We start from the raw sequence: 26,872 nt of genomic DNA, 5'->3' as shown, positions 1-26,872 counted from the left end.
CGCGTACTGAAAAAAAAAAAAAGAAAAAAGATTGCTTTGGCTATTTAGGATCTTTTGTGTTTCCATACAAATTGTGAAATATTTTGTTCTAGTTCTGTGAAAAATGCCATTGGTAGTTTGATAGGGATTGCATTGAGCCTGTAGATTGCTTTGGGTAGTAGAATCATTTTCACAATGTTGATTCTTCCAATCCAAGAACATGGTATATCTCTCCATATGTTTGTATTATCTTTAGTTTCTTTCATCAGTGTCTTACAGTTTTCTGCATTACAGGTCTTTTATCTCCTTAAGTAGTTTTATTCCTAGGTATTTTATTCTTTTTGTTGCAATGGTAAATGGGAGTGTTTCCGTAATTTCTCTTTCAGATTTTTCATCATTAGTGTATAGGAATGCCAGAGATTTCTGTGCATTAATTTTGTATCCTGCTACTTTACCAAATTCACTGATTAGCTCTAGTAGTTTTCTGGTAGCATCGTTAGGATTCTCTATGTATAGTATCATGTCATCTGCAAACAGTGACAGTTTTACTTCTTCTGTTCCAGTTTGGATTCCTTTTATGTCTTTTTCTTTTCTGATTGCTGTGGCTAAAACTCGCAAAACTATGTTGAATAATAGTGGTGAGAGTGGGCAACTTTGTCTCGTTCCCGATCTTAGTGGAAATGGTTTCATTTTTTCACCATTGAGAACGATGTTGGCTGTCGGTTTGTCATATAGGACCTCTCTTACATTGAGGTAAGTTCCCTCTATGCCTGCTTTCTGGAGAGTTTTTAACATAAATGGATGTTGAATTTTGTCAAAAGCTTTTTCTGCATCTATTGAGATGATCATATGGCCTTTCTCCTTCAGTTTGTTAATATGGTATATCACATTGATTGATTTGCATATATTGAAGAATCTTTGCATTCCTGGGATAAACCCCACTTGATCATGAGGTATGATCCTTTTAATGTGCTGTTGGGTTCTGTTTGCTAGTATTTTGTTGAGGATTTTTGCATCTGTGTTCATCAGTGATATTGATCTGTAGTTTTCTTTTTTTGTGATATCTTTGTCTGGTTTTGGTATCAGGGAAATGGTGGCCTTGTAGAATGAGTTTGGGAGTGTTCCTCCCTCTGCTATATTTTGGAAGAGTTTGAGAAGGATAGGTGTTAGTTCTTCTCTAAATGTTTGATAGAATTCGCCAGTGAATCCATCTGGTCCTGGGCTTTTGTTTTCAATCACAGTTTAAATTTCAGTGCTTGTGATTGGTCTGTTCATGTTTTCTATTTCTTCCTGGTTCAGTCTCTGGAGGTTGTGCTTTTCTAAGAATTTGTCCATTTCTTCCAGGTTGTCCATTTTATTGGCATAGAGTTACTTGTAGTAATCTCTCATGATCCTTTGTATTTCTGCAGTGTCAGTTGTTGCTTCTCCTATTTCATTTCTAATTCTATTGATTTGAGTGTTCTCCCATTTTTTCTTGATGAGTCTGGCTAGTGGTTTATCAATTTTGTTTATCTTCTCAAAGAACTAGCTTTTAGTGTTATTGATCTTTGCTATTGTTTCCTTCATTTCTTTTTCATTTATTTCTGATCTGATCTTTATGATTTCTTTCCTTCTGCCAACTTTGGGGTTTTTTTGTTCTTCTTTCTCTACTTGCTTTAGGTGTAAGGTTAGGTTGTTTATTTGAGATGTTTCTTGTTTCTTGAGGTAGGATTGTATTGCTATAAACTTCCCTCCTAGAACTGCTTTTGCTGCATCCCATAGGTTTTGGGCTGTTGTGTTTTCACTGTCATTTGTTTCTAGGTATTTTTGGATTTCCTCTTTGATTTCTTCAGTGTTCTCTTGGTTATTTATTAGCGTATTGTTTAGCGTCCATGTGTTTGTATTTTTTACAGTATTTTTTTCTTGTAATTTATATCTAGTCTCATAGCGTTATGGTTGGAAAAGACACTTGATACGATTTCAATTTTCTTAAATTTACCAAGGCTTGATTTGTGACACAAGATATGATCTGTCCTGGAGAATGTTCCATGAGCACTTGAGAGGAAAGTTTATTCTGTTGTTTTTGGATGGAATGTCCTGTAAATATCAATTAAGTCCATCTTGCTTAATGTATCATTTAAAGCTTGTGTTTCCTTATTTATTTTCATTTTGGATGATCTGTCCATTGGTGAAAGTGGGGTGTTAAATCCCCTACTATGATTGTGTTACTGTCGATTTCCCCTTTTATGGCTGTTAGCATTTGCCTTAAGTATTGAGGTGCTCCTATGTTGGGTGCATAAGTATTTACAATTGTTATATCTTCTTCTGGGATTGATCCCTTGATCATTATGTAGTGTCCTTCTTTGTCTCTTGTAATAGTCTTTATTTTAAAGTCTATTTTGTCTCGTATGAGAATTGCTACTCCAACTTTCTTTTGATTTCCATTTGCATGGAATATCTTTTTCCATCCCCTCACTTTCAGTCTGTTTGTGTCCCTAGGTCTGAAGTGGGTCTCTTGTAGACAGCATATATACGGGTCTTGTTTTTGTATCCATTCTGCCAGTCTATGTCTTTTGGTCGGAGCATTAATCTATTTACATTTATAATATTTATCGATATGTGTGTTCCTATTACCACTTTTTAAATTGTTTTGGGTTTGTTATTGTAGGTCTTTTCCTTCTCTTGTGTTTCCTGCCTAGAGAAGTTCCTTTAGCATTTGTTGTAAAGCTGGTATGGTGGTGCTGCATTCTCTCAGCTTTTGCTTGTCTGTAAAGGTTTTAATTTCTCCGTCGAATCTGAATGAGATCTTTGCTGAATAGAGTGATCTTGGTTGTAGGTTTTCTCTTTCATCACTTTAAATATGTCCTGCCACTCCCTTCTGGCTTGCAGAGTTTCTGCTGAATGATCAGCTCTTAACCTTATGGGGATTCCTTTGTATGTTATTTGTTGCTTTTCCCTTGGTGCTTTTAATATTTTTTGTTAGTATTTAATTTTTGATAGTTTCATTAATATGTGTCTTGGCATGTTTCTCCTTGGATTTATCCTGTATGGGACTCTCTGTGCTTCCCAGACTTGATTGACTATTTCCTGTCCCATATTAGGGACGTTTTCAACTATAATCTCTTCAGATATTTTCTCAGTCCCTTTCTTTTTCTCCTCTTCTTCTGGGGCCCCTATAATTCGAATGTTGGTGCGTTTAATGTTGTCCCAGAGGTCTGTGAGACTGTCCTCAATTCTTTTCATTCTTTTGTTTTTATTCTGCTCTGCAGTAGTTATTTCTGCTATTTTATCTTCCAGGTCACTTACCCTTTCTTTTGCCTCAGTTATTCTGGTATTGATTCCTTCTAGAGAATTTTTAATTTCATTTATTGTGCTGTTTCATCATTGTTTGTTTCCTCTTTAGTTCTTCTAGGTCCTTGTTAAACGTTTCTTTTATTTTCTCCATTCTATTTCCAAGATTTGGGATCATCTTTACTATCATTACTCTGAATTCTTTTTCAGGTTGACTGCCTATTTCCTCTTCATTTGTTTGGTCTGGTGGGTTTTTACCTTGCTCCTTCATCTGCTGTGTATTTCTCTGTCTTCTCATTTTGTTTAACTTACTGTGTTTGGGGTCTCCTTTCTGCAGGCTGTAGGTTCATAGTTCCCATTGTTTTTGATGTCTGCCCCCAGTGGGTAAGGTTGCTTCAGTGGGTTTTGTAGGCCTCCTGGTGGAGGGGACTAGTGCCTGTGTTCTGGTGGTTGAGGTTGAATCTTGTCTTTCTGGTGGGCAGGACCACATCTGGTGTTGTGTTTTGGGGTATCTGTGAACTTATGATTTTAGGCAGCCTCTCTGCTAATGGGTGGTGTTGTGTTCCTGTCTTGCTAGTTGTTTGTCATAGGGTGTCCAGCACTGTAGCTTACTGGTCATTGAATGGAGCTGGGTCTTAGTGTTGAGATGGAGAGCTCTGAGAGAGCTTTTGCTGTTTGATATTATGCGGGGCCAGGAGGTCTCTGGTGGACCTATGTCCTGAACTCGGCTCTCACACCTCAGAGGCTCAGGCCCGACACTCGGCTGGAGCACCAAGACCCCATCAGCCACATGGCTCAGAAGAAAAGGGAGGGAAAAAAAAGAAAGGAAAAAATAAAGTTAGTAAATTAAAAAATAAAAGAAATTATTAAAACTTAAAAAAATTAAAAAGTAATAAAGAAAAAGAAAGAAAGAGAGAGCAACCAAACCAAAAAACAAATCCACCAATAATAACAAGCGTTAAAAACTATACTAAAAAAAAAAAACTCTGGACAGACAGAACTCTAGGAGAAATAGTAAAAGCAAAGCTATACAGACAAAATCACATAAAGAAGCATACACATACACACTCACAAAAGGAGAAAAAGGAAAAATATATATATGTATATAAAAAAAAGGAAGAAAGCAACAGAATCAATAAACAAATCTACCAATGATAGGAAGCTCTAAATACTAAACTAAGATAAACCTAAAACCAGAAACAACTTAGATGCAGAAAGCAAACCCCAAGTCTACAGTTGCTTGCAAAGTCCACTGCCTCAATTTTGGGATGATTTGTTGTCTATTCAGCTATTCCAGAGGTGCAGGGTACATCAATCTGATTGTGGAGATTTAATCCGCTGTTCCTGAGGCTGCTGGGAGAAATTTCCTTTCTCTTCTTTGTTCGCATAGCTCCCGGGGTTCAGCTTTGGATTTGGCCTCGCCTCTGCGTGTAGGTCACCTGAGGGCGTCTGTTCTTCGCTCAGAGAGGACGGGGTTAAAGAAGCAGCTGATTCGGGGGCTCTGGCTCACTCAGGCCAGGGGGAGGGAGGGGTACGGAATGTGGGGCGAGCCTGCGGCGGCAGAGGCCAGTGTGACGTTGCACCAGCCTGAGGTTCACCGTGTGTTCTCCTGGGGAAGTTGTCCCTGGATCCCGGGACCCTGGCAGTGGCAGGCTGCACAGGCTTCCGGGAGGGTAGGTGTGGATTGTGACCTGTGCTCGCACACAGGCTTCTTAGTGGCAACAGCAGCCTTAGCGTCTCATGCCCGTCTCTGGGGTCCGCGCTGATAGCCGTGGCTCGCGCTTGTCTCTGGAGCTCGTTTAGGCGGTGCTCTGAATCCCCTCTCCTCACACACCCCGAAACAATGGTCTCTTGCCTCTTAGGCAGTTCCAGAGTTTCTCCCGGACTCCCTCCCGGCTAGCTGTGACGCACTAACCCCCTTTGGGCTGTGTTCACGCCAACAACCCCAGTCCTGTCCCTGGGGTCTGACCTCCGAAGCCCGAGCCTCAGCTCCCAACCCCCGCCCGCCCCAGCGGGTGAGCAGACAATCCTCTCGGGCTGGTGAGTGCTGGTCGGCACCGATCCTCTGTGCGGGAGTCTCTCCTCTTTGCCCTCTGCATCCCTATTGCTGCGCTCTCCTCCATGGCTCTGAAGCTTCCCTCCCACCACCCTCGTCTCTGCCAGTGAAGGGGCTTCCTTGTGTGTTGAAGCTTTTCCTCCTTCACAGCTGCCTCTCAGAGGTGCAGGTCCCGTCCCTATTCTTTGTCTCTGTTTTTTCTTTTTTCTTTTGCCCTACCCAGGTACATGGGGAGTTTCTTGCCTTTTGGGAAGTCTGAGGTCTTCTGCCAGCGTTCAGTAGGTGCTCTGTAGGAGCTGTTCCACATGTAGATGTATTTTTGATGTATTTGTGGGGAGGAAGGTGATCTCCATGTCTTACTCCTCCACCTTCTTGGAACTCTCCCCCTGTAATAACTGTTAATAAAGTATAATCTATAAAAATACTGAATCACTATGCTGTACCTGAAACTAATATAATATTATAAATCAACTATACTTGAAAAGCAAAAACCAAAACAAAAAAAAAGCATAGAGTTGGGCTGTATCATACAACTTGATGTTCAATTTAAGTTCGAGAAAATACTTTCACTGATGGGTTTAGTCCCTTTACTTTCATTGTGATTGGCAAGATATTTAATTTTTTATGATTTTAATTTGTTCTTCTGATTTTTCTCTTTTATTCTCCTCTCCTGCTTTTTATTAGATTGTTATTTGAAAATAATATCCTATTTGCTGGTTTGAAAGTTACACTTCTAATTTTTATTCTTTTAATTGCCAATACTCAGACTTTTAGAATCACCTAGAGTACTTGTTAGAACATAGATTGCTGGGCCCACCCCCAGAGTTTCTAATTCAGAGCTGGGTTAGCCTCCAAGTATTTGCGTTTCTTACAAGTCCCCAGATAATGCTAATGCTGCCCTTCTGGAAATCACACCTTGAAAGACCGGCAGCAATTGGTGCTTACCAGCAGATAAATATTAGCACCTGTACCCAATAACCATTCCTAGTTGACTTCCTAATTATTTTTGAATTCTTTTACTTGTTGAGTTCTCTGCTTTCCCACCAGGTCAGCCATGCGTTAAAATGTTTAAATTTCATTGTATCCGATATTTTTAGGAGTGTAGTTCTCAGAGGAGTTTCTTTGACCATCTAATCCCATAATATTGCCAGGAACAGAAGCAGGACTGTAATTTCTCATAGGAGAATAATTTTTTCCCCCATTCTGAATGCTGAAAGAGAGAAACTTTCTTGCAAGTTTCTGGTCTGATGGCTGGAGTTTCTTTGGTCTCTTTGATATGAGGTACAGCCTTTACAGACTCCTGGCTGTAAGTAGCAGTTTAGCTCTGTGCCGTCTGTGAACCCAAGGCCATGTCTCCTGCCCTTGATAGGCAGTTCAAACTCCAGCTTTGAGTCTTGGGACATCAGCTTATGGCCTCCCGTTCTAATGAATATCCTCTTCATTACTAGCACTGCGTGGTTTCCCTTGGCTGTGTTTGTAGACTTGGGAGAGGAGGATGTATTTCATTCACCCGTTCTATGTGTGTCATGGGGTGGAGGTTGGGGAAGCTATGTAATCTCAGTCCACCTGGTTGTCTTCTCTTATTTTTCAGTTGTCATCTAACAGAGAACACGGGGCATAGGGTCAAAAAGGTTTGAGAAGCAGAAAGTGAGTGGAAAAGAGAATGCTTTGTCTGGAATGCACCTGAGCTTAGGGACTTGGAGTTGGTAGCATATCATTAGTACTGGAGAATAGTAGGTGGTGCTGAATTGGAAGTAATTGAAGGAAGGCACCTTGCTGGTGTTAGTTAACACTATAAATGAGACCTGGGAATTTTAAAAGTTTTAAATTTTTACTAGGGCCAATCTTCCTTGAAATGTTTTTATTGCATATAAAACATATGCTACTAAAATTTTTAAATATTTTTCTTTTGGAGTCATTCTTTTCTTAAATACTGACTTACCCTTCTTAGGTGTGCATTGACAACATATGCTGAAGAATATGCTCCACCGTATCAATATCAGCCACGTGTGAGTATAAGAGGGCTGAAAAGCCATATTCTAAATATTTATGTACTTAATATGATTCTTTACATGTAGTGTAAATAGTCATGCTTGAGAAGAAAGGACAAATGCTGAGATTTATGATGTTTTATATTTATTCAGAGATATTAGCTATTTGTGGGAGTTAATGGAATATTTTATGGTTATGATTTATTTTGGGAATAAGTTTATAGATTTCAGGGAGAAAATATTGCAGTGTCCAAAATATATTACTTTCTTCCTCATCTTATTTTATTGTCCCCCTCCCTAAATTCAATTTATCTGGAATAAGAACCTACCTTTCTATTCATTTGTATTGTATTAGCATATGAAAATAAGTGGTTTAATTTAGCTCTGGGAAATATGTATGTTGATAAAATATGTCCAGCTTACAACTTCAATAAACTTGTACTTAAAAATTATACAACAATTATACAAAAGCAAAACAAGGCTGCTTCCTATTAGTCTTTTTTAGGAAGTCTTAACTGGTGCAATAGATAAGAGACTTAACTATTGAAAAAGAGGAGAAAAAAATCTTTATTTTCAGATAGTATGATTATCTTCTCAGGAGAACCAAGATGTTAAAATAAGTAACTAGAATGAATAAGACCAGTTAGTAAGGTGATTACTAAATAAATAAATGTATCAAATGTATCAAAGACAATATCTTTCCTTCATATTAGCAATAACTGCTTAGTAGGCTATAAAAGAAAAAACATGCAAACTACTATAACAACACAAATTTTAAATACTTTTATGAAGAAAATTCTAGATCAAATAAAGATCAATAAAGAATATGTGGTAGTTCGTCTCCAAAGATGGTGGACAGACCACTTCCCCAGCAAGAGGTAAATGTTCCTCCACCTTTTGAATTTAGGCTGTCACATGACAGATTTGATCAATAGAACGTGGCAAAAGGAATCCTATGCTAAATCTAGGCTATCTTTAATAAGAGTAATTATTACTCTTTAATCTAGAGTAGCCTAGATTTCTTACATGGTGGCTCAGGGCTTCCAACTCTTGGAACCCTAAGCCACCATGTAAGAAATCTAGGCTACTCTGCTGGAGGGAGAGGCCATGAGAAGGAACACTGATGAGCTTGACTTATGAGCGACAAAGCCATCTTGGACATCCACCCTAATAAGCTTGGACTGCAGCTCCAGCTGCCATCTGACTGCAAACCATGAGAGATTCCAAGAAGATAATAATAAATTGTTACTGAAGGCATTAAGATTTTTTTTTTTTTTTTTTTTTAATAAATATACACCGGGCTTCCCTGGTGGTGCAGTGGTTGGGAGTCCGCCTGCCGATGCAGGGGACACAGGTTCTTGCCCCGGTCCAGGAAGATCCCATATGCCATGGAGCGGCTAGGCCCATGAGCCATGGCTGCTGAGCCTGTGCGTCCGGAGCCTGTGCTCTGCAACGGGAGAGGCCACAACAGTGAGAGGCACGCGTACTGCAAAAAATAAATAAATAAATAAATAAAATAATAATAAATAAATAAATATACACCAAAGGTAACTAAGACAGAAATCTCAAATACAAGGGAATAACTACCATTTGAGGGGACTGGAAAACTAAATTATAAGTTAAATTTATAAATTTAATATAATTACATTAAAAATTCCAATGGATTTTGTGTTCTATCAGAACTCTAAGATTCTGAAAATTATTTGAAAGTATAAACATGAGAATAATCACAAGTTTTTTGAAACAGTGGCATAACCAATTTAGGGAAGTAAACTGTTCATGATACTACTTCCGTTATGTTTAATCTTATTTATTTCTTCTCATTAAAAAATAGCATTCAAGCCATAAAAAAGCATATATGATGGCTTATGGATTAATATGCTTAATACCTAAAGAACTCAAACCTATTGGCCGGAAAAATGTTAAAACCCTAGGGAAATGAGCAAAGGTCATATAAAGACAGTTCACAAAGTAGGAAATTATTATTATTAACTAGCTGATAAATACAGGGAAAATCCCAATCTACAAATAATAGAATATATAAATTAAAGCAATACATTTTTTTGCTAATAAAATTGGCAATATTTTTTAAAATAATAATACTCAATTGAGTAAAGGTGGGGTGAGATGGGTACTTTTTTCTATTGCCAGGAATATTGTAAATTATTTTAATCTTTCTGTAAAGGAATTTGGCGATATGAATTGAGATACTATTTGATCTAATAATTCTCCTAAGGATTTCCCCAAAGAAAAATAGTTCATACCAGGGATAAAATTTATATCCAAAGATACTCATCATTGAATTATGTATTACAGCAAAACTTGGAAATTACCTAATGTTTTATTATTAGGTGTAGTGCTCTAGGGATTCAGATTGAGCCTCCCCAAAATTTGTCACTCCTGCATGAGGATTTTTTTGAGTTAAAGACATGAGACCCTGTGTGTTCAAGATAACCTACTGTTCCTCCCTTAACTACCTAGAAGAATTTAAACTGGGAATTTTTCCCAGAAAAAAAAAAAGTTATTACAGAGATAAATTTGAGCTAAGTAGCCCCATCTGTATGGTAGGGCAAATGTCTAATTGCCAAACATCTGCTTTTCTTATTGTCTTGTGAAACCTCCTTTTCTTGGAAGCTCCAGGCCCCTATCCCATTCCTTAGCTCAGGATGACGTGTATACCTTATTTTACCTTTCTGTCTTTGAACCTCTTATGTATGTAGGGACTCTGACCTTCTCATGTATGTGGGGTTCCTGTATGTATGAAATTAAATTAGACTTTTTCCTGTTAATCTGTCTCATGTCAGTTTAATTCTTAGACCAGTCAGAAGAACCTAGAACTGTAAAGGAAAGTTTTTTTCTTCTCTGACAGTACTAATTAAATAGGTTATAATCACATGATGAGATATTTTATAGCCTTTAGAAAGTCCATGGATAGTTCTTACTGTCTTGATAAATCTTCTTATTTAAGGTCAAGAAAAACATTAAGATACAAAATTGTATGTGTATTTTATCCAAACTATGTAAAAGTATAGAGGAAAAAAGCCTGAAGAAACTGTCAAAATGCTAGTAAAGTTGACTAGTGAATGGTGAAATTCTAAGTGATTTTCTTCATCTTTAGCATTTTCTAATGTAGTAAGCATGGTGGTTTATAATCAGAAAACCCACAAGGAAACAAATATATTATTTTAAAATGCAATTCAGGCTCATTTCCTTATATACATGGGCTTTGGCTCCATCTCCAAACAAAAGGAAGTTGTAAGGCACGTAATTAAAAACTCACAAAATTCAAAGGACTGGTTTCCCCAAGAGCATAAATATAAAGAATGTGCGATGTGTTCTCAGGGTGCATGAATCTTTAGCTATTGTGTTGTATATTTGTGCTTTATTTTTTTCAGCATTATTTCTAGTATTTCTCATGTTGCTTGTTTCCACATTAACAGCACAGCATGCAGCATGCGCTGGCAGTTCTTTGGCTTTATTTAGAGTTTTGTTCATTCACTTCTAAGTTCTTTATCAAAGGAATTGATTTTGAGGCATGTTTTTAGCCCTGCTTCTAGCACCCCATTAATGAATGCTTGCATTACATTGTTATAGAATACAAAAAATCTTTTAAATTGTAATGACAATGAATGGTTAAGTAACAGCAGAATAGGGACTGAACTCTGACTTAGAAGTTACTGTGCACATAAACAAATGTATGATTCATAAAATACTGACAAAATAAGGAGAATATTTTTTACTTGCTAGAGACTTCACCATGTGGCCTTAGCATAAACATAGCTCACCATTCACTCAGGCTACCACCTTTGCAATTATGCAATTCCTGAAGAAATCTTAAAATATTTTGATTCGTATTATTTTAAATTTTGTGCATGAATTGAGACTTTATAAATTTTTATATTATGGTCTCTTACATTTGCTTAATTCATAATTGCATAAAGTGGGATAGCATCATAAGAAGTCTTAAGGAGAATGCAAATTATCTCCCCATAGCTCTAGATGTGAATGAATAAATACAGAATATTAGGAAGCTATGAAATCATTTCCAAGGAGAGAAATGAAAGAGAATTGCAAGCTACTTCTTCAGAACTCCACCTCTTAAAGCTGGGTACAGTAAGTCACCTACATACAAACAAGTTCTGTTCCAAGAGCGTGTTCATGGTCCAATTTGTTAAGTCCAACAAAGTTAGCCTAGGTACCCAACTAACATAATTGCCTATATAGTACTGTACTGTAATAGGTTTATAATACTTTTCACACAAATAATACATAAAAAACAAATGCAAAAAATAAAGAAAACATTTAAAATCTTACAGTACAGTACCTTGAAAAGTACAGCAGTACAGTACAATAGCCGGCATACAGGGGCTGGCATCGAGTGAACTGGCAAGAAGAGTTACTGACTGGAGGAGGGAGAGGAGGTGGGAGATGGTAGAGCTGGAGGATAGTCAGCAATAGGAGATGGAGGGCAAGCTGCAGTTTCACTCATGCCTGACATTGATGGCACAGGTTCTGGCTCCTTGCTAGATTCAATTCTATCTTCCCTCTTGAAAAACGATCCAGTGATGTCTGGGTAGTAGCTCTTTTTTTCTCATCATAGATGACACGGTAGCACTGGATTGCATTCTGAATGGCTGCTGCAAACTTCATGTACTGTTCTATGTTCGAGTCCTGTGCCTCAAAAACTAACAGTGCCTCCTCAAATAAAGAAAATCCCCTTGCCACTTCCTGTGTCGTGAATCTCTTCAGTTCTTCAGTTACTTCTTCTTCCTCTTGTCTCTCTTCGTCCTTTCTCTGGGCCTCCAATTTCATCAGGTAGGTCTTCATTAGTAAGCTCCTCATGTTGCACAGCAACAGTGCTGGACAGTAAAGCACACAAAAGCACAACCACTTGTAGAGGATGCACACACGTGACAATGTACACCAGGCACGTGAACTAATTTACATGAATGGTCATGCAAACACACGTTCATATCTTTGAAAGTTTGCAACTTGAAGGTTTGTATGTAGGGGACTTACTGAACTTATTATGACTCACCCAATTTCAATGAAAGATACCTTCTCTTAAAAGCTTCCCTATCATTCTCCCAAAGAACCAAAATAAAGGAAAAGTTACAGAGAAGTTACATCAGAAGATTGGTCTAAAGCTGGCTATTTGTAGGGTATGTGAGCCTTTGAGACAAAGGACAAGTGAGCTGAGGGTAATGGTAAGGAAACTAAGGATTAGTAAGGAAAATAATTAGTTCAGGCACAGACTAGCAAACTCAGGAAGTTGAAGGGTCCAGGGAATTAAAAAAAGAACAAGCACGACAGTAGTGAAGGAGTGAGAGAGCGAGAAGATTTAGAAGTAGTGAGCAAAGGGAATGTCCTGGAATTTTTTGATATTTCAGATGTAGAACAATTTTGGGGAATGACAGATCCCAAGATGTGGTCATGGGAATGAGTTTCTATAATGGAATCCGAGCCATTGACTTGAGAAGGTGAAAAAATGGTAAGCCAGAGTGTTGGCTAGATTCTAAATATGGGTGTTAGAAGTCAACCTACAATATATCGGGATAGAAAGGTAGGGCCAAAGATTGATTCAAGTGACCAGTCCCTCAGTGGGAGCACTTTGGAGGTACATGGCTCCTCTCAGCCCTGCAGCTGCCATTTGAGTACATCTGATTGATCATTTTGTGTGAAGTACCATTTTGTTTTCCTAAATATAGCTGCCTATTGAATTATCTTTCCAGACGTATAAGTAGCTTTAAAGCAAAAAGTGTTGCATATCCTAGTTGTTTCAGAGATAAAAAGCTGAGGAAGTTTTTAATAGAATTATGTTTTAAAGCTGGCATGCATTCCAAATTGATTACAAGGGATCCAAGCAGTGTTTCATAGTAGGTAAGAAACAGATACAGTGTTTCATAGTAGGTAAGAAACAGATATCTGTTTCTGTTTAAAATATTACCAACAGTGGTAGGATTGGCCTATCCTATCACTGGGGTTCTATGCCCTGGTACAGATATAGCATTGTTAAAATATTGATATTTCTGTGCTATTTGGAAATTTACTGTGGCCTTGAGTTTCTTCCATTGAAAGAAAAAAATTAATACATTTTACAACTGCATTGCTATAAAGACAAATATAATCCAGGTTGGATTATATTCATTTTTTTTTGGATTTAAAGGCTTATTAAAGAGATATATTTATTATTATTTTATTATTATTATTATTTTTTGCGGTACACGGGCCTCTCACTGCTGTGGCCTCTCCTGTTGCGGAGCACAGGCTCCAGACGCGCAGGCTCAGCAGACATGGCTCACGGGCCCAGCCGCTCCACGGCATGTGGGATCTTCCCGGACCGGGACACGAACCCATGTCCCCTGCATCGGCAGGCGGACTCTCAACCACTGCGCCACCAGGGAAGCCCAAGAGATATATTTCTTAGGCTGTACCTCTCGTTGGCATTTTGTAAAGATTACCTATCCTTTTTCCTTTTATACTTTTAGACTGTTTTGTCTTCTTGCCTATTTATGACTATTTGTGACTATATTATGGTATTTTATGGCCATGTTATGTGACCACGTTATTGTTAAGCCTCCTGAAATTATTACCAATATACTAATGAGTGTTATTACACAAAACTAAATTGTACAATACTCATTTTTTTCTGAGAAGTACTTTTGGACTTTTGTACCCTATTTTAAGCAAAATTTTCTGTATAATAGCTGCCATTGTTTACTGCCCTAAGATGTTTATGGATATTAAATTACTGACATCATTTCCTGGCTTCAGTATCAGTTTCTATCACTTAATAGAGTTGGTTTTTCAAAATGGCATTTGCATTTTTTATTATGGTAAAATATACATAATATAAAATTTACCATTTTAACCCTTTTTTAGTGTACAATTTAGTGGCACCAAGTACATTCACATTATTGTTATATTCATTTTGAAAATTCTGATTTATAAAAAATGAAAACATTTTTGTGGGCCCTTTAAAATACTATGGGCCATAGGCACTGGGCTTTCTGTGCCTCATGGCCGAGTGGGCCCAGCCTGGACCTTCTGGTAGTTTAACACCTGCCTGACCAGGGGTATCCAGAACTTGCCTAATCTGACTGCCTGGTGTGTACTGATTTATAAATACTTTGAGTATCATCCCAGACCAAGTTACACCTTGGCTAGGAGTCAGGTGAGCATCATCAAAAGCCTTTTATTGGGCTTCCCTGGTGGCGCAGTGGTTGAGAGTCCGCCTGCCTATGCAGGGGACACGGGTTCGTGCCCCGGGAAGATCCCACATGCCGTGGAGCGACTGGGCCCGTGAACCATGGCCACTGAGCTTGCGCGTCCGGAGCCTATGCTCCGCCACGGGAGAGGCCACAACAGTGAGAGGCCCGCGTACTGAGAAAAAAAAAAAAAAAAAGCCTTTTATTGTTCTTTTAGGCTCAGTCACATGAAAGAAACTCCCCAAAGGCTAGAATTGTCTTTAGTTTCCTGCTTCCTAGGAAGGGATGTCTAACAGTGGCTTTAAAAAGAAGATAAGGGAAAGAGTGACTTGCTGAAAACCACCAACAACTGGGTCAGAAAGTTAATCTAGAAAGGTTGGTGGTTCTATAGGAAGTATCACCTGTCAATTAAATTAGCTTTCATTCCCACTTCTTTTTAAGGCCCTCTCTTTGTATCTTTGCTCCATTCTGTGTCCCCATGATCTTCCATAATTTCATTCCAGTATAGGCAGTCTTTTTCCTTTTTTCTTGTTCTTTTGTTGTTTTTGTTGTTCTGTTTTAAAAAGATAATAGCACAAAAAGTTGTGCGATGTAATTCTGGCCACAGGGAATAATCATGTGTAAGCCTTGTAGTCTAGATTAAAGTGTGGTTTTGCCAAACTTTTATTCAGAAAATTAAGGCTGAACTTTAATTAGGTAATGTTTCAGAGTTAATGATGTGTCTTCATGACTTTTATTTTAGTACTACTTTGCTTTGTACTGCATCTTAATATATCTACTATTTAATTTTCTCTTTTTTGTCCTGTTAAGGTTCTGAAGCACTATCTATTAACAAAAGAATCATGGCCATTTGCTGATTATGCTTGTTTATCTTATTATGTGCTATTGACTGAAATGAAATTAGAATTTTAGATTCTTCTGCAAAAGAGGTGCTGGTGGGGGAGTGGAATTGGAGAAGAGGGAAGGGGGTCACATGATTGTACCTAGTATTTTTTGATTAATGTCAAGGTGTTCCAAAATGCTGCTGCTAGTTAACCAGAGAAACAGCCCTCTATTACTTGGGTTCAGAAGGAGATGGTGGCCTTCCTCCGCCTAAATTCATGCCTCCACCTAAATTCCTCCACCTAAATTCAATGTGTGTTGCACATATGTGTGCTGACCTTATATGTATACATATAGGCTAAGGGACTGCATTTCCTAGGCCCCAGCTTCAACTTTAGGATCTGCTGGCCGCTGCTCATATAGCTCCACAGGGCTTCCCCAGAGACAGATAGATACATAGATAAGATAGAGAGATAGATAAGATAGGTAGATAGTCTATCATATCTCTCTATGCTCTCTTTCTCTCTTTCTATCTGTCTCCTATTGGTCCTGATTCTCTGGAGAACTCTCACTGATATAGACAGAAAGATCTTTATGAGTTCTCTGGCTCTCAAATTCTGTGATTTGATTTGATTTGATTCTCATTGATCCTTTCTCATCCTAATAGTTATTTATGACCAAGTAATCTTTTTGAATAAGTACCTTGGCAGATGTTTAATTCAAGTCTACTTGAAAATTAAAAAATAAATATTTTAACTCCTGCTCACCTGATGTATCACCAACAGCTGAGAAATTTGGGGTTTTGATTCTCAGGAAACTCAGATCCCCAAGTATTTTTTAGCATGTGTCCTTTTAGTGGAAAGAACCCTGTTTCCTTTGATAGTATACCTTCATCTTATGTTGCTTTCTGAAGTTAAGTAACCATGACCTCCTTTTGTTTCTGAGTCAAGTCATAAAAGCTCAGTTCTACTTCAGGGAACTTGGGATTCTGGGAGATTTTATTTTCCTCCTTTTGGTTATCTTTAAATTTCTACAGTGAGCATATTTGACTTTTGTAAAGAAGAAAGAAAAAGAATTGAAAAATCAAGAACCCTGGGCCTCAAATTTATATCTAACCACACCACTATAAATATAAAACAGTGGCAAGTGTCCTCATAGAATATAGACTGAGAAATAAGAAAGGTGATGTTTATTTTTTATATTAAAATGATAGGAACAATCAAAATTTGTGCATAAGAAAGAAAAACGTGTCAATAACTAAGGTTTAATAGTGTATTGCTTAGTTTTTGATGCTGGCCATTACTAAAGTTTGAATGATATTAGTCTTTAAAAGTCAGCTTAGGGGCTTCACTGGTGGCACAGTGGTTAAGAATCCGCCTGCCAATGCAGGAGACACGGGTTCGAGCCCTGGCCTGGGCAGATCCCACATGCCACGGAGCAACTAAGCCTGTGCGCCGCAACTACTGAGTCTGTGCTCTAGAGCCCGCATGCCACAACGAGTGAGCCCGCACACCACAACTACTGAAGCCCGCACGCCGTGCTCTGCAATAAGAGAAGCCACTGCAATGAGAAGCCCGTGCACTGCAGTGAAGACCCAACGCAGCCAAAAATAAATAAATTTATATAAAGAAAAGGAACCAGAGTTCCTCGGAGACCCACTTAACCACGTCTTTGGGTTTTCATTTACATACATGTAAAAATCTGTATTTTTTTTTTTTTAAAAAAGTCAGCTTATTTTGTGATGTGATTGTTCATGTAGATCTCCATATTCTTCTTTGTGATGACCAGACTCATTAATGATATAGATGTTTATACTGATATTCACAGCCTACAATTCCTTGCATTTCCCATAACTATTTTTTCTTTAGTTGAATACCTGTATTTCTTACAAATGCTTTTTCTTTGTAAAATTTTATCAAATAAAAAGAGATAGTAAAGGTTTCTTAAATAGGTAACAATAATATATCCAACTAATTACATGTTCTTTATAGCTGCATTTGCCAATTACTCTTATCTGTAATTCAATCACTGGGAGAAAAAATATCCAATAGGAATGAAATCATTTTAAAAGTAGTGAAGGGATGTGTCTAAGATGCCTATCCCATGTGATCCCCAGGGTTAGTAAAGTAATTTTGTCTGTACAGGAATTGTTCTTTTCTCCCACATCACTCTGCATGTGTGCTTAGAAGACAACCTTACTAGGGGAAGGTGGGTCTTCAGTCAAGTGCACGTAAGTGGGGAAGAATTTTATACATAATGTATACTGAAAATAATCAAACAAAACATCACAGCAATCTACTTTAATATCTATTTTCATTCCATCCAATGTGACATTCAAATAAATAAGCTTGTTGCCTCAATACCTTTTTAAGAGTAAGTGGAGTACACCAAATGAGGATACTTATAGGCATGCTAGGGAAGAATGACCTTTGCTGTATGAATGCCAGGTAGCTAATAGCTATCCGTAATGGTGGACACAAGGTTAGTTTGCAGTGACTGATTTGGCCAGGAAACATAACCCATTATATAGTTTAATGGATGAGCTATCTAGATGAAGGAATTGAGACTGTGCTTTCAAATTATCTTGTAATATTAAATTAGGCAGAGTTAATGATGTTCTAGAAGGCAGGCCTAAAATTGAAAATAACCTTGAAAAATAAAACTATGAAAAATAAAAGGTCCTAAATAAAAAGGATGAAATCAAATAAGAATAAGTGTAACCACAGAACAACCCCTTGGAAGACTGGGAAAAAATGGGTAAGGACTGGGTATATGGTTGTCTAAGAAACAGTAATGTCATCTTATTCTAAAAAAAGAGAGGTTTGGGAGATATTGATGCTTAGAGGCTATGGGAATGAGGGTGGGAAGGGGATAGGAATCTAAGAATTGGATACCCATCACTTAAAGATACACTGATACATTTTCCTGATATAAGTGGTATAACTGTGTTCTATTTGTCTTTCACAATGAGGGAAGGTCGACTGGGGACTCAAGAGGACCCTTCTGTAATATCCTAACCTGTCTTTCTATGATCTGTTAAAAAGAAGAAGGAAGAGAAAAAGAAGAAAAGGAAGAAGAAAGCTTTATTAACCTTAACGCAGATTTTCCCTAGAGTGATTGTCTTGCTGGGTCTTTAGTGGTTCCTGTTTCTACAGGGCCTGTTTGCCCTTAGCATTCTTTTCTCTGACACTTTTTTCCGTCTTCTATCAGGATGTTTCACTCAACTTCCTCAACCCTTCTCTGAAACAGCACACTCAAAGGTGAAAAGAGATTGACTCTTACTGTTGGTTGTGTTTTGTCAGGTCTTGACCTCTGTGATGCTTCTTTGGAAGTGAGCAGTTGGCTACCACAGCATTCTTTGCCCTCCCTTTCCTCAGAATTCATGACATTGCAACACTCTCTCCATACCTTTTCTTCTCTGTCTTTCATGGCTTCTTTATGAACCCAGCCATGAATGTCCCAAAGATTTGGGTCCTAGAACCCTGCTCCTCTCATTTTACATAATCTCAGAGAATTCATCCACTCCCATGACTCTGTAACCATCACTTTTTGGGGGTAACTTATTTTTTATATGATTTCAAACTTACAGAAAAGTTACAAGACTAGCAAGAGGAGCTCCCATATAATCTTTACCTGGAGTCAGCAATTGTTTACCATTTGAGAATAGGCTGGAGACTTTGTGCCCCTTTACCTCTGAACAGTTCAATGTGTATTTCTTAATAACAAAGACACATAGCTATGGTAAAGTTTTCAACCTAGGGGAAGATTGATACAGTATAATTATTTAAGCCACAGTCCATATTCAAATATAGTCCATTATCCCAGTAATGTTCTTTATAGCTCTTTCCCCAGCCAATGATGACTGCTGTGCACAGGGCACTGACTTCTCTCCAGGCCATCTGTCCCACAACACTGCCTTTAAAATAAACATTTTGTACTGATGTCATCTCTAATTAAAAATGTCTGAGAAGTGACTCATTTCCCTCCTTAAACAAGTCCTCTCCATCTCCATGTCTTTTTTATTCTTTTTAGTGGTATTAGAGCTCTCTCAGACATCTGGGTTTGAAGTTATGGAACATCTTTGGTTCTTTATCCCCAGTTAGGCTGGTAAGTCCTCTAAATTCTTTCTGTGAAATGTCTCCTCTAGTCCCCTCTTAAGCTGTTGTTCTCTGATGCCCACCCATTCCACACTTCAGACAAATGCTTTCAGTTACCGTCATCTATCTGGAGGACTCAGAAGAAGCTTGCAGTGATTGTCCTATCTTAAGTAAACTTTGTCAGAACTCAGGGTCTGTGTGGCGCCAGAATAGTGGATCAGCCAATAATGTGTGATAATTCACGAATCTCTTTCTATACACAGTTTCTAAATATTTCTTCCCAGCCCCACTAAATAGTTGTTGAATAAACATTTAAATAGTATGTTAGGGTGTTGAAACCATAACGACTATCTGCAACTCACATATGCAGAGGAAGTATGTCTAACTGATAACTGGCCCTCTTCCCGAGCCCATAACCAGTGGGAAAACACTAACTCTTCAATACTCTTAAAGCTTAGTCTGATTCCATAATTCAAATAGTTCCTATAGGAGATATTTAACCTTCCTTGAAAAAACTCTCACTTTCTCAGAGATCCTCTCCCATCCCCTATGTGTAGAAAAGCAGATCTGAGACTGTTATCTGTTAAAAGTCCTGCTTACAAGGTTAGCCTTTGGTTGGCATCTAGAGATAAGAATTCCTGAATAAGAGTAGCTCACTGTGTCTAAACTGTTTGCACAAACAATGTGGTTTATGTTGAACACCTGTTTTCCTTCTGCAAGTCTGGAATTTTGGTATGTGCTAGGCAGAGGGTGCCTGTGTGACCGGCCCCCAATAAAAATCTTGGGCTTGGAGTCTCTGATGAGCTTCCCGAGTAGATAGCATTTCACAACACATGGCAGGGGGAATTAAGTGCATCTTGTGTGACTCACTGAGGGGGGGCTCTTGGTCTCAGAATTTCGCACCTGGTTTTTTCTGGACTTTAGCCCATGTGCCTTTTCCCTTTGCTGACTTTGCTTTGAATCAACTTGCTGTAATCAATCATAGCCACAAGTACAATTATATATTGAGTTTTATGAGCCCTCCTGGCAAGTCACTGTATCTAGGGGTGGTCTTAGGAATCCCAACACACCCTGCTTTTCTCCCTGTGGCAGATTGTTATTTTCCCAAAATGGTTGCAACATGTGCTGGCATCGCACATGCTCTTACAATGTGATTTTGACACTCTTCACATTGAGAGGCAGAGTCCATGTTACCTCCCCTGGAATTTGGGTGAACTGTGACTATGATGGAAGTGATGCTATGCGATTTCCAGAGTAGTTGATTAAAAGTAACGCAACTTCCTCCTGGTTCTCTTTTTGCCATCCTTATCCTCAGAACCCAGTCACCATGCTGTGAGGAACCCCATGCAGGCACAAGGAGTTGTTGTACAGTTGTTCCATCAACAGTCCTAGCTAAAGTCCCAGCAGATAGCCAGCATCAACTACCAATTGGAATGAGAGACGTTTCCAACCCCAGCACTTAAGTCACTCTCAGCTTTCAGGTCTTCCCAACTGAGGCCTCAGACATTGTGAAGCAATAAGATGGCTTTGCTGTACCTTTCCAAATTCCTGACCCAAAGAATCTGGAAATGACTACTGTTTTACACTGCTATGTATGGGTTGGCCAGTTATGCAGCAATAGCAACTGTATCTTTCTCTGAGATGGCATCCGGGTATATGGAAAGAGGGATGCAACTTAGCATCCTGATGCCAGAGGGGAAGAGCAGCATTTTCTGTGTGGTGTTCTCTGGGATGATATCTCAAGTCCAGCTTGTTGCTCTTTCCCTTGCCAGCATAAGTGGCTATAGTCTGTGGCTGTTGTTAACTGTCAGTCTTTTTCTATTTCTCACTCTTTTTCTCTGGGCTTGGTTGGAGCCCTCATGGCATGTTTGAGATGGCATATTTGAGATGACTCAGCCTCATTTCCACTTCCATAGATACTGTGGACCCCACAGAAGTCTTCTGTGACTCCCATTCAGTACCTAGCTCCAATGCTCAGCTCTGCAGCTAACAGTTGAACTCCCTCTGCAAACATACAACTACTTCAGGGTCTTGTTTATGCCACAGGATACAAACGTCGTTCAGAATTGATGATTCTCAGAGCCTCCCTCTGCCTGACCATGCTGTTCTGCCAGTTTGGGTTTGGCTGTGCCCCAGGCAAATGAAAGAACAGCCTGAGTGGTGGTCTGTTCTGAGTTCTCATGAGAGATGGGGGGCCAGGAGACCCCTTATACCTTTGTGCCATTATTTTCATTTATCCAGTGCACTTCCCTCTGTCCACATCAATGAGACTCTGTCTATGTCAATGAGACTGTCTGATTTAAGCCAACAGATGGGAAAATTGGGAAATGCTTCGACTATTTCTGCTGTCCTGCTTTACTTTTCCCTTATTTTCGTCTTCCTACAATGCCCCAGACTTCTTCCCTATCTTCCTACTCTCCATTCCAACTCTTGTTTAAGCCTTCATGGCAAAGGATGTTTTCTCTACATGCTTGGAGAAATCTATGATCTGAGTCTTCCAGGTATGGTCATTGATATTCTGAAATCCTCAAGACTGAACTGGATTGCAAGGCTGTTGTCTTTCGGAAGAACCCTATTTTGCATTAGAAGGTGATATTACTTTGCATTTTGGTTGCCATTTTTTTTCTAAAATAAATTTTGATCTCCCCTTGGGAAAATGGGTGGTTACACACCCCAAAAAGGGAAAACTACTAATAATTTTGAATGATTACGCCCTCCCTGTATACTTGGTTTGAGAGGTACACCAAATTACTCACTTGTCCAAAACTCCCACCATCTCAATTTAGCCTTGGGTATGAATTGCAGTCAATATAAAGGTCCTCTGAGGTAGGACCTTCTTGGTGAAGCTGCTTTTTTCTATTCTGTTTTGTGCCTTTTGTATTAAACTTTGGAAAACATACTCTGTTCTGCTTCCTTATAACAATTATACCCTCCTGGTTCCTAATAGTTTGTTCTTATTTTTGAAAACCTTCTTTATTCACCTATTCCATGTTTACATCCTTCTAATTCCTGAGTATATGCTTAGGCACAAATTTACTGCTTGCCTTGACTCCTACTTTTTTATATATGCCCAGCTGCTCCCTTGTTTTTGCTCCATTTCCTTGCTCTAACTCTCAGAACCTCGGTGTTTCAATATTGCAGATTATTCAGTATGTATTAGGATGCTTTTAGTAGGTTGTACAAAAACCAACTCAAACCAGATCAGACAGTAAAAGTAATTTATTGGCTCATATTTATTTGAAAAGTCTGGCTTCAGGAAAGGATTGATATGGCAATGTCATTGGTACTTTTACTGATTCTCAAGCCTGCCTTTTATGGTGTTGGTTTCATGCTATACTGATAGTAGGCAGGCTGCCAACAGCAACCTGGGCTAGATGCTTCCTTACTTATGTGCAATAGTGGAAAAAGAATGTTTTTCCCCCAAACTCTTTTTTTTTTTTTTTTGCGGTACGCGAGCCTCTCATGATTGCGGCCTCTCCCGTTGCGGAGCACAGGCTCCGGACGCGCAGGCCCAGCGGCCGTGGCTCACAGGCCCAGCCGCTCCGCGGCATGTGCGACCCTCCCGCACTGGGGCACGAACCCGTATCCCCTGCATCGGCAGGCGGACTCTCAACCACTGCGCCACCAGGGAAGCCCTCCCCCAAACTCTTGAACAAAATCTCAGGCTTTAAGCTGTTTGGACAAACTCAAGTCACATGCCTAACATTGAACCAATCACTGTCGTTGAGAGTGGAGTGAGATTGTCCTTATTTTCTTAGGCCAATTAGATTCTACCCCTAGACTGGGAGGGGGGTTAATCTACTCAAACTGCATGGTTACTACACAATGTGAAATGGGAGAAGTGGATTCAGGGTGAGCTGGTGTCACCTCTTAAAGTTTGCATGAGATGAGCATGCTCACGTCTTCCCAACTCAATGTTCACTACTGACTTCACTTGGTAGCTTGAAGTCAACCATGGCAGGAGTATTTATACCACAGGAATTGTCAAATATTACAAATCAGTTGTGTGGGCTTTTTTTTTTTGGTGGGGGGAGCTGGTTTACCAATACATCTCTGATAATGGGAGGCACTCAGTTTTATGTGTTAACAGGCAACAAACATTCTCTTAATTAGTTTTCCTAACTTCAGAATTGCACACCCCTACTTACCACTTTTTAAAAATAATGGCTTTACTGAGATTTAATTCACCTGCCATAAAATTCACCCTTTTAAAACATACAATTCAGTGATTTTTGGTGTATCTCCAGTGTCATACCATCATCACCACAGTCAATTTCAGTATATTTTCATCACCCCCAAAAGAAACCCCATACCCACTGTAGTAGTTAGGTTTCTCTACAGAAACAAAAGCAAAGCTGAAAACCCCGTTTGAAGGCTTGAGAACCAGGAGTACCAAGGAGCAGGATAAGATTAATGTCTCAGCTTGAGCAATCAGGCAGGAAGGGGCCAATTCTTACTTTGTCTGCCTTTCTCTTCTATTCAGGCCCTCAACAGATTGGATGATGCCCACCCACATTGGGGAAGGCAAACTACTGAGTCCATCAATTTAAATGCTAATTTCATCTGGAAACACTTTCACAGACACAACCCACAAATAATGTTTAGCCACATATCTTGGTGCCTCGTGATCCAGTCACACCCATTAATAGTCACTCCTCATTCCTTCCCTCCCACTATCCCCTGGCAAAACTACTTTCTGTCTCTGTGGACTTGCCCATTTTGGACATTTCATATAAGGAATCGTACAATCTGTCTTTTGGCTTAGTTTCTTTCACCTCGCATAATGTTTTCAAGGTTCATCTATGCTATACAACTATCAGTATTTTTTGCCTTTTATTGCCAAATAATATTTCATCGTGTGAATAGACCACATCGTGAATTGTTTATACATCCATCAGTTAATGACATGTGAGTTGTTGAGATCCAGTTCTAATCATAGTTCTGGAATCCGGTCCTTTTCACCTTCAGTCTTTAGTACCTTCTGCGGCTGGAATACTTTTCCTAAAACATCACATTTATTCTTGTCACTCATCACATCAAAATATATTGTCCACTCTGTCTGGGAGATGCTAAAGGAAGGCGCTGACCTCGCATGTGAAGCTGTCCTCAGTTCCACTGCAACTGGGGTAGAAATCAGCAGATCCTGCCACCTACTTAGAGGGCAGTTTGGCAAGCGATGCTCTAATCTCATTTAAAGGGCCTCTAGCTGACTAAAAACAAACAAACCCCAAAGAAATAGACCCCCAACAACACAAAGCAAAAGCCCAAAACTATATAGAAAGTGACATGGATATTATGTAGCTTTTGGATTTTATTGTTTATATATTTTATCTCTTAAATATTAAGAATTTCATGAGGGTGCTGGTGGGATGATGTGTCTTACAGGTAGATAGCTTGAAGCCCTGGCTGAATCAGTAGCATTCTTTAGATTCTCTCCTGAGATTTTAAGCAAATGGTCTTATATGTGAAGTGGGAGTAATAATTCTTACTTCAGAGCCTGTTGTGGATTAAAAGTTATAAATACTCAACTACCGTGTTCAACCCGTAATAGGCACTCAGTAAATAGACACTATAATGATTATTATATGGTTAGAATTTTCATTTATTTTCAATAAAGCCAATCTAAGGTTAGAACTATTTTGGTTTTCTTTCATTGTTTTATCGTTTTGGTGATTTAATTTCAATATTGTCCTAGTGCTTTAAAATTAGTACCAGTTTGAAGCAGAAATTAGATAATCAGTGCAAGGGCTTTATGTTTCTTGTCTACCATTACCCTTGATATAATCTGAGAGAATCAATATTTCCTTTGGGAAATGGTCAATGATAGTGTCTTGTTTTATTACTATAGAAGCTTTTATGAAGTGCTCTAAGGATAAATACCTTAAATATTATACTGGGTTATACTGATATAAATTTCTCATAGGAATGAATCTTCCAGCTTGGCAGTTACTGGCAAGTATGACTTGATAGCAATTATTAAAAATATAACCCAAGATATTATTCTTTGGAATGATTATAACATATTAGTAAAAAAGATATTGAATGGTAGTTAAATTGTAATTGTTTTTGTCTTTTTGCAGATGGTCATACAATTTAAATGGTTCTTTATGTTGTATATTTATGGTTTAGAAAAATTCACATATATGATAATTTATAATTTTAATTTTATAAATAAAACAGCCATGAACTAGATTCTTCTTTCAGAATTAGAAGTACTTATAAATGCAATAGCCAAATACAAGAGGTGTTAGTAATTTGAGAGATTAAATTAATCAATTTTTTGAAAATTAACCTGTGATCATAATATAACTAACACATTAAAGATCAACTTTTGGAAATCACTCCTTTTTACATATTTTAGTCATTTAATATTATCTTTCTCCCTCCCCGCATAGGGTTATCCTTGTCAAGATGATGATTATTCAGTTGTCTACAGAAAATGCCGTTCTCAGTTCACAGATCTAAATGGTTCCAAAAGATTTGGCATCAACACCTGGCATGATGAGAGTGGGACTTATGCCAATTCATATGTAAAACGAAAACTCTACCCATTTACCAGTGGCCTTGTTGTTCCCTTTTTAAAATAATATATGGAATCAGATTCTATAACTAATGAAAGGTAATGGATGTAGCAGTTGATGATTTTCTATCCTAATAAATGCAGTGGAAATATTACGATAATAGATTCCTTTAACACAAAATCTTATATTCTAGACCAGTGTGTATATCTTTCTTTTTATAAGCTACTCTGGTATTTTCCAAAGTTTAGTATGTTTTTCACTGAAGGTATATAACCCAATTCTAGATGGTACTTGGAGGAATTTTATTTTATGTTACTTTATTTTGTTTTATTTTATTGACTGAATTTATTTTAAATTTTATTAGGAAAAAATGCATAAAGCTAACACAATCAAGCTCATGATTGCTTAGGGTGTGTCTGATTTAAAAAAAAGAGATAACTTAAATTCCACTTTTGAGTGAATAAAAATTTAGGTGGTACTCAAATTCTACATGAAACTCAACTGGCTTAAGTTTGAGCAACATGGGCCCTATAATAATGTTGAGTGTGTGTGTGTGTGTGTTTATTGGGGAGGAGTGTGTCTGTTTCTACACTTTAACATATCTGTGGTGGCTAGCTGCTCTGTGGATTATCATTCAGCATGGTGTTTTTCCTTATACAATATAACACTTTTTATTGTATGAAGTAGCAGAGATGCAGACAGAATCTTAGTGAAACTTTAGGGGTTTAATGGAAAATCCAATCATCTAGTGTTAGATTTAGAATAAATCTTAGCAGTTGTTTTGACTCACACTCCTGTTTTCCAGATGAGCAGAGACTCACAGAGGTTCAAGTAGCTTGCCCAGGGTTACATAAATAAATTCTAGTTGATCTTTGAGGTACATTTGAACTTTTGTTTTTTCTGAGGATGGGTTTATTTATTTTGGCCT

General features: G+C 38.4%; 1 protein-coding gene across 6 annotated transcripts in view; it reads left to right on the top strand.

Moving 5' to 3' along the window:
* The window catches only part of CFAP95 (cilia and flagella associated protein 95), a 122,367-nt gene extending 96,269 nt beyond the window's left edge, over positions 1 to 26,098 (top strand). For all 6 annotated transcript variants that reach the window (XM_027105714.1, XM_027105717.1, XM_027105719.1 and 3 more), the window contains 2 exons: positions 7,257 to 7,314; positions 25,819 to 26,098. In XM_027105714.1, coding sequence (XP_026961515.1) covers positions 7,257 to 7,314; positions 25,819 to 26,010 — 250 coding nt within the window. In that variant the 3' untranslated portion in view covers positions 26,011 to 26,098. The remainder of the gene's footprint in view (positions 1 to 7,256; positions 7,315 to 25,818) is intronic.
* Positions 26,099 to 26,872: the final 774 nt, after the last annotated feature.

This window comes from Aethalodelphis obliquidens, unplaced genomic scaffold (assembly GCF_003676395.1).
Source record: "Aethalodelphis obliquidens isolate GAN/ISIS:26980383/991018 unplaced genomic scaffold, ASM367639v1 scaffold7, whole genome shotgun sequence".
NCBI lineage: Eukaryota > Metazoa > Chordata > Mammalia > Artiodactyla > Delphinidae > Aethalodelphis > Aethalodelphis obliquidens.
Note: the sequence above shows the minus strand (reverse complement) of the source record. Positions and strands in the feature narration are given on the sequence as shown.